The following is an 8,794-nucleotide window of genomic DNA, read 5'->3' as shown; positions in this document are numbered from 1 at the left end:
CAACCACAGGCCAAGAAAGTTGAGGAAGCACCTTTATTTTCATCAGAAATAGTAATGCTTATAAGCTTGCACAAGCCATTTACTGTAAGACACAATAAACCAGGAAGTAGGGAGGGGGGATGGCAAAAAGATATATCTTCCAAAGGTTAACCTAGATGTTATGCTTGCTCTTAAGGAAAGAGGTCTTGGTATATCTAGTGGCTTAACTCATCCTTCCTCTTTTCTGAAGGTAGTAGTAGTAGTAGATAGCAGAGTGCCTAGATGTCAATTTCTGGCTTAGGAAAGATTCATGCTGTTAACTTCTAGATGCACTTCCATGAGGGGAAGAATTTATTTCTTGTGCCATGCTCTGATCTGGCTTGGAAATACTTCTCAAGCCACTGACCACCCATTCTCAGTGTTGGGAACAGGGATACCCTAGTGTCCTGGCAGGACTTACAGATCCTATAGTCTTCTCTCCTTTAAAGCAAAATTTAAATCCACAATGAGACATAACTCTGGAGTCATAGGCAAAGCCAAGAAGGGAATTCAGTATCCTTATTCTTTTTTTTAAGATTAATTTTTATTTATTTCTCTCCCCTCTGTCCCCTCCCCCCCCCCAGTTGTCTGCTCTCTCTCTGTCCATTCGCTGTGTGTTCTTCTGTGTCCACTTGCATTCTTTTTTTTTTTTTTTTTAAAGATTTATTTATTTATTTAATTCCCCCCCCTCCCCTGGTTGTCTGTTCTTGGTGTCTATTTGCTGCGTCTTGTTTCTTTGTCCGCTTCTGTTGTCGTCAGCGGCACGGGAAGTGTGGGCGGCGCCATTCCTCGGCAGGCTGCTCTTTCTTTTCACGCTGGGCGGCTTTCCTCACGGGCGCACTCCTTGCGCGTGGGGCTCCCGCACGCGGGGGACACCCTTGCGTGGCACGGCACTCCTTGCGCGCATCAGCACTGCGCATGGCCAGCTCCACACGGGTTAAGGAGGCCCGGGGTTTGAACCGTGGTCCTCCCATATGGTAGACGGACGCCCTAACCACTGGGCCAAAGTCCGTTTCCCTCCACTTGCATTCTTGTCAGGCAGCACTGGGAATCTGTGTCTCTTTTTTTTTTTTTTTGCATCATCTTGCTGTGTCAGCTCTCCATATATGCAGCGCCACTCCTGGGTGGCTGCACTTTTTGTGTGTGTGTGGTGGTTCTCCTTGGGGGGCGCACTGCTTGCATGGGGGGCACCCCTGCATAGCACAGCACTCCTTGCATGCGGCAGCACTGCATGTGGGCCAGCTAACCACATGGGCCAGGAGGCCCTGGGTACTGAATACTGGACCTCCTATATGGTAAGTGGACATTTTATCAGTTGAGCCACATCCACTTCCCCAGTATCCTTATTCTAATTCCTATTCCTGGACATAGTTCTTAAGTTCCAGTTGTCAATAAGCCAAGAACTGGTTAACACCTCCCCACAAGTAGAAGGAAATTCTAAGAAGCATGTGTTGACCTAAGAAATTGACTTTTCAGGATTCCTACATGGTTACAACACTTCTGTATCCTCCTGTAATGTGACTGGCTCTTTTATGTGAACCCCCCAGTGGTGGGTGAGGATAGAGTTCTTAGTGAAGCTTTTCTCACACTGAAAGCACTTGTAAGACTTTTCCCCAGTATGGGTTCTCTGGTGGGCACTGAAGTGGGAGCTGTTGTGGAAGCTTTTCCCACACTCCACACAATTGTATTGGCTTTCCCCAGTGTGCCTCCCACCCCCGTGAGCACTAAATTGGGAACTGTTGTTGAATCTCCTTCCACATACAGTGTGCTGATAAGGCTTCTCCCCAGTATGGGTCCTCTGGTGGACAGTGAGGCTGGAGTGCCAGCTGAAGCTTTTCCCACATTTCCCACACTGGTAGGTTCTCTCCCCTGTGTGAGTTCTTAGGTGGGTAGTGAGACTGGAGTGCTCACTAAATTCTTTCCCACATTCAGTGCATTTAAGATGATGCTTTTCTCCTGTGTGGATCTTCTGATGCTGATGAGGTAAAAACCTCAGCTAAAACTTTTTCCACATTCATGATGTTTACAGCCATTTTCCAGTTTGGAGACTGGCTGGTGGGGAATGATGGACCTCTGAGAACAGTTTTGCCCACACAGGTGTTTGTAGGCTTTCTCCCCAAGTCTCTGGTAACTCATCCTTTCTTGGAGTGGGGATTTCTCCCCACTTTTCCCTGGAGAATTTCTCCTATGCCTTTTTTTTTTTTTTTTTAAGATTTATTTTTATTTATTTAATTCCCCTCCCCTCCCCGGGTTGTCTGTTTTCTGTGTCTTTTTATTGCGTCTTGTTTCTCTGTCCGCTTCTGTTGTCGTCAGCGGCACGGGAAGTGTGGGCGGTGCCATTCCTCGGGAGGCTGCTCCCTCCTTCACGCTGGGCGGCTCTCCTCATGGGTGCACTCCTTGCGCGTGGGGGCTCCCCTACGCAGGGGACACCCCTGTGTAGCATGGCACTCCCTGCGCACATCAGCACTGCGCATGGGCCAGCTCCACACAGGTCAAGGAGGCCCGGGGTTTGAACCGCGGACCTCCCATGTGGTAGACGGACGCCCTAACCACTGGGCCAAAGTCCGTTTCCCTCCTATGCCTTTTTGATGTTAGCTCATTCTCTTAGCATTTCTTTAGCTCAGAGTGCTCAGAAAGTTCTCTGCTAAATTTTCTCTGTAAAGTCTTGTTTTTACTTCCTCTAAATCATCCCATTTTGGATTTTCTTTTTTAATCCCATTCTTGGTCTCAAAACCTGAAAGAATAGAAATACATTGACTGTACTGTGAAGGGAAACAATGGAATAAGGAGTTACTAAACTACTATGAAAAAGAAATACCTAATTGGAATCCTTCATGTGATTAAGTCTTACACTAATTAAAAGTCTAAGTTTTTATTTTCCAATAGTGATATTTTTGGGATAATAGAAATTTGAGACCTTCAGTTTCCACCAGCTCCAAATTCTGTAGTCATAGACATATTACATCCTGGCCTCCATGCCAACTTTTCTCCTATTCTCTCTCTCTTTGGTGTTCTGACACAGTGACAAAACAGGTAAAGATTCAAGCTCTGTGTCACCTGGCAATCTATTTATAGGTGTATTTTCAATTTGTGAATGGCCTAACCTCTGGAAGCAGAATGATAAGAGACTATCTGGGTTTGGCTAGCTGAAACAAGAAGAAAACAAGTTTCTCAGTAGCTGGCAAGCACAGGCTTGGGCTACAAAAGGAGCATCAGTGCTGGAAAAGGCAGGAAGAAGACAGAATCTGGACTGGAAGCCTAACTAGTAATCTGAGGAAACAAAGTAAGTGGAACTTCATAGAATAATATGGCTTGGCCTCAATGTAAGAGGTTGGCAAATGCAAAAACAGGGCTCTAAATGCAAGAGAAAGAAGCCTGAAACACCATGAAAACCAAGACTCCCTGGCCTGTACCAGGTCAGATATCAAGACAATGTCAAAGCCATGAGCAGAAACAGCTCCTTCTTCATTTCTGGACTAAGGGCCTCTAAGTGGGCTTTTCCATCCATTCACCATCTGGAACAAGAGAGTCTTACCCAGTCTGTTAGGGAACAGGATAGGCAGATCAAGTCTCCTGACTTCCTGGCCAGGATTCCTGAGGTCCTTTTCATTCCTGTCTGTACCATCCCTTGTGGTACCATCTCATCCTGTGTGGGCTCCTTATTCTGCTGATTCAGCTCTCCAAGCTCAATTTCATTTCTCTTGGCAAGAAACATCATCACTTGCCACATCAGGAGCTGAGGCCAAGGAGCTCATCTCCTCATAAAAGGTACAACGCTTAGTAACATAGCCTCTCCCCACTTTGCGGTAGCTCAACTGTATGCCTTTGAACTTGGTGCAACACAGCTCTGGGGTCCACAGAAAGCCCTGCTCCTGGAGTTCATTCTACCGCAGCACTGTAGATATGACTGTTCTGCTAATAGGTCTGAAGTTTTTCATTAAGCTGAGAATCACTAAGAATGGCTAGGAATGTCTTGGTATCTTCATAGCTCCAGTGCATATCTGCTGGCAGGGGACAAAGAACACAGCAATTACATCAGGAAGGACTGCACATATTGAGTAAAGGATCTCTGTAGCCTAAGAAATTATATCTAGTTTTTCAAATTAAACCACAACTGGCTACTGTTATTCCTGGGAAGACATCTCACTGTGGGCTTTTAAAGTTAAAATATAAAAACTTTTAGTATAATAGAAAAAACATCCTCTCCAACTGAAAAGGAGTTGTACAGTTATCAACTAAAGCTGCCCTTTCCATTTCTCCTTAATTCTCCTGAGACTCAGTAATTTTTCCTGGAGAGATAACAGCAATAAAGATAGTGGTTTGCCTGTCTCCACAGTTGTGGGAATCCCTGGGGGAGTGTGGTCATATAAGAGGACACGATGGACAGCAAGGACTTGGAGGGAAGCAAAGACTCAGAGGAGAAAGAGCTGTTACAGGAAACACCTACTCTCACTTCTGATACATGAGTAACTCCTGATCTGGCCCATGTAAATCTGTTTCTCTGTAAATCCTGTCATCCTATAATACAAGAAATTAAATTACAAGAACTAATATCCAATGTCAAAATAAGTAGTAAACTCCTGAGAAGAGAAGTTCAGGCTGAATGGTTACTCAAGAACACTCAGCACACACGCCCACAGCCTGGGTGAAGTCCGGCATCCTCCCAGAGGAGTGTCCATCTGGGGCCTGATTGTGAGGACAAATTATCTAGAGCTGTCCCAACCAGTGCTCTCTGGTTGGAGTAACACATCTGGGAGTGTTACTCTGAAGGACACTCAGCCTCCTCCTCTCATCACCTCTACTCTGTTCATAGCCACCACCATCTCATCCCTGGATTGCTGCTGTAACTTCCTACCTGGTCCTCTTGTTTTAAACCTCCTACAGTCTATTTTCAATCCAGCAAAGTAAGTTCTTCCTTCTCCCTTTATTATTCAATTCAGCTTACTTTCCCCCCATTCACTCCACCTAACATTAAGTGCCTACTATGTTAGTTTGTGATTAGTACAGATATAAATGACATTGAGGGAAGTGGACTTGGACCAATGGATAGGGCGTCTGCCTACCACGTGGGAAGTCTGTGGTTCAAACCCTGGACCTCCTTGACCCGTGTGGAGCTGGCCCATGCGCAGTGTTGAGGTGCACAAGGAGTGCCCTGCCATGCAGGGGTGTCCCCCACATAGGGGAGCTCCACACACAAGGAGTGCACCCGGTAAGGAGAGCCGCCCAATGTGAAAGAAAGTGCAGCCTGCCCAAGAATGGCACTGCACACACAGAGAGCTGACACAAGATGATGCAACAAAAAAAACAGATTCCTGGTGCCATTGATAAGGATAGAAGTGGTCACAGAAGAACACACAGCAAATGGACACAGAGAGCAGACAACTAGGGAGGGGGAGGGGAGAGAAAAAAAATACCACAGTGATTTACTTTGTAATAGACTGGAAAGTAAACTGCTTAAAAATTTAAAAAAAACTTTAAAAAATAAAAAATAAAAAATAAATGACATTGAACTTGCCTTCTTGGAGATCATAGTGCTGTAAGTCACTGTGGCAAAAAGGAGTCACAGGGAGGTGGCAGTGGCTCAGTCAGATGAGCTCCCGTCTACCACATGGGAGGCCCTCAGTTCGCATCCCAGGGCCTCCTTGTGAAGGCAGGCTCGCCCACATGCTGTGGAGCACCACCCGGCCCGCAGATGCTGCGGAGCACTGCCTGGCCCCGAAGTACCGTGGAGTGCCACCCAGCCCACAAATGCCACAGAGAGCCTACTCAGCAAGGTGACACAACAAAAAAAAAGGGAGAAAGTGAGAACACAGAAGAGCCCACAGCAAATGGACACAGAGAGCTGACAACAAGCAAGCCGCAAGGAGGGAAGGGAAATAAATACAGACACAGAAGAACGTACAGTGAGTGAACACAGCACACAGCACACACAAAGCTGCAAGAGGGGGTTAAAAAAAAAAAAGGGAGACATAAAAATTTTAGAAGAGTTAAGTGTCAAGCAAATTGAAATATTCAAAATGATCCTCTTAAAATTCAAGGTAGAGACAAGGTAGAGACAGCAAAAGATGTTCCAGGATGCTGTTCTCCCACAGCATCTTTGAACAACTAGCAAAACCTAGGAGAGATATATCTTCCTCAAAACTCTGGAAAATAAATTAAAGGTTTGGGATAACTAGATGAGTGCTGAATAAAAACTAAAAACCCAGCTTTTTAAATGATGACATGCTTGTGGTGTACATCCTACCCCCTCCCCATGTGGTGTGAAGTCAGCCTGAGTTCCCATTGTGGGTCTCCAGCCTGTTCCAGAGGGAGCAGAGTAACCCCAGTGTCCATACTGGAGTGCTATATGTCACTGCCAAGCTACTGGGTGGCAGCCTGAAAGACTGAACCAGGAAACTTGTCTCAGGCACACTCTCCAAGAACTTACCCTGCAGGCAGAAGCCACTTGCAGACAACAACAGAAGTATAAAAAACAAGTCAAAACAGCCTGGAGCAAAGGATACTCTGAAGGAAAGTTTTGCAAAGACTGTGAAAGGTGTTTCTTGTGTGTGTGTTGGTTGGTTGGTTTTTGTTAGTTCCTGGCACTCTGGGAAATCTCTATCATATCATTAGCTGGATACAAACTAAAGGAATAGAGAGCTCAAGGACTAAGTCCCAGAGATATCATATTATATCATTAAAATATGCAGTGTGTAAAAAAAAATTACTAGACAAAGAAATGGGAAATGATAGCCAATCCGAAAACATAAAAATCCAGAAACCGGGAAGCGGATTTGGCTCAACAGATGGAGCATCCGCCTACCACATGGGAGGTCCAGTTCAAACCCAGGGCCTCCTGACCTGTGTGATGAGCTGGCCTACGTGCAGTGCTCATGCAGGCAAGGAGTGCCATGCCACACAGGGGTGTCCCCCATGTAGGGGAGCTCCATGTGCAAGGAGTGAACCCCGTAAGGAGAGCCACACAGCATGAAAAAAAGTGCAACCTGCCCAGGAGTGGCACCGCACACACGGAGAACTGACACAGCAAGATGACACAACAAAAAGAGACACAGATTCCCGGTGCTGCTGACAAGACTATAAGTGAACATGGAGGAGCATGCAGAGAATGGACACAGAGAGCAGACAACGGGGGGGAGGGCGGGAAAGGGGAGAGAAATAAATAAAAAATAAATCTTAAAAAAAAAAAATCCAGAAACTATAAACTATAAACTTTGAACATACCAGACACATACTTTTAAAAACTGATTTTCAGTATGTTCAAGGAGATAAAGGAAAGCACAAAGAAAGAACTAAAGGATATCAGAAAAACAATGAAAGAACAATAAGAGAATCTCAATAAAGTGATAAAAATTTTAAAAAGGAATCAAGCAGAAATACTGTGGTTGAAGACCACAATAACTGAAATGAAAAATACCCTAGAAAGTTTCAACAGAGGATTAGAGCTGGCAAAACAAAGAATCAGTGAACCTGAAGAAAAGACAAATTGAAATGATTCAAGTAGAGGAGCAGAAAGAAAAAATAATTTTAATAAATAAACATGATCAAGCATACTAATATATGCATTTGGGATTCCCAGAAGGAGAAGAAAGAATATTCAAAGAAAAAATGGCAGAAAACTCCCCAAATTTACAAAAGTCATGGATATGCACATTCAAGAAGCCCAGTGGTTCCCAAACAGGATAAATGCAAAGAAAATCATGCCCAGACACATAGTAGTCAAACTCTTGAATGTCAAGGACAAGGAGAGCGTTCTGAAAGCTGCAAGAGAGAAAAGCAATGTGATATGTACAAAGGGGTCCCAATAAGATTGTGTGCCAATTTCTCATCAGAAACCATGGAGGCAAGAAGGGAGGGGGATGAAATATTTAAAGTGCTGAAAGAGGGAAACGGACTTTGGCCCAGTGGTTAGGGCGTCCGTCTACCACATGGGAGGTCCGCGGTTCAAACCCCGGGCCTCCTTGACCCGTGTGGAGCTGGCCATGCGCAGTGCTGATGCGCGCAAGGAGTGCCGTGCCACGCAAGGGTGTCCCCCGCGTGGGGGAGCCCCACACGCAAGGAGTGCGCCCATGAGGAAAGCCGCCCAGCGTGAAAAGAAAGAGCAGCCTGCCCAGGAATGGTGCCACCCACACTTCCCGTGCCGCTGACGACAACAGAAGCGGACAAAGAAACAAGACGCAGCAAATAGACACCAAGAACAGACAACCAGGGGAGGGGGGGAGGATTAAATAAATAAATAAATCTTTAAAAAAAAAAAAAAAGTGCTGAAAGAAAACAGTTGCCAACCAAAAGTTGTATATCAGGCAAGACTTTTTTTTTATTTTTTAAAGATTTCTTTTTATTTATTTCTCTCCCCTTCCCCCCACCCCATCCCAGTTGTCTGTTCTCTGTGTCCATTTGCTGTGTGTTCTTCTGTGTCCGCTTCTATTCTTGTCAGTGGCACCAGGAATCTGTGTCTCTTTTTTTGTTGCATCATCTTGCTGCGTCAGCTCTCCGTGTGTGCTGCACCACTCCTGGGCAGGCTGAACTTTCTTTTGCAGGGGCAGCTCTCCTTATGGGGCACACTCCTTGCACGTGGGGCTCCCCTACGCCAGGGACACCCCTGCATGGCAGGGCACTCCTTGCACACATCAACACTGCACCTGGGCCACCTCCACACAGGTCAAGGATGCCCTGGGTTTGAACCATGGACCTCCCATGTGGTAGGTGGATGCCCTATCCGTTGAGCCAAGTCTGCTTCCCAGGCAAGACTTTTTAAAAAATAAGGAAGATATTAAGA

General features: G+C 45.6%; 1 protein-coding gene across 1 annotated transcript; it reads right to left on the bottom strand.

The window, feature by feature from the left end:
* Positions 1 to 1,369: 1,369 nt before the first annotated feature.
* On the bottom strand, positions 1,370 to 4,089 carry ZSCAN32 (zinc finger and SCAN domain containing 32). The gene is given in 8 exon segments (XM_071211475.1): positions 1,370 to 1,995; positions 1,998 to 2,227; positions 2,600 to 2,690; positions 2,693 to 2,752; positions 3,554 to 3,661; positions 3,664 to 3,716; positions 3,718 to 3,899; positions 3,901 to 4,089. Coding segments are annotated over 8 exon segments (1,329 nt in total). The 5' UTR covers positions 4,018 to 4,089; the 3' UTR covers positions 1,370 to 1,507.
* Positions 4,090 to 8,794: the final 4,705 nt, after the last annotated feature.

Source organism: Dasypus novemcinctus, chromosome 23 (genome assembly GCF_030445035.2).
Source record: "Dasypus novemcinctus isolate mDasNov1 chromosome 23, mDasNov1.1.hap2, whole genome shotgun sequence".
Classification (NCBI taxonomy): domain Eukaryota; kingdom Metazoa; phylum Chordata; class Mammalia; order Cingulata; family Dasypodidae; genus Dasypus; species Dasypus novemcinctus.
Note: the sequence above shows the minus strand (reverse complement) of the source record. Positions and strands in the feature narration are given on the sequence as shown.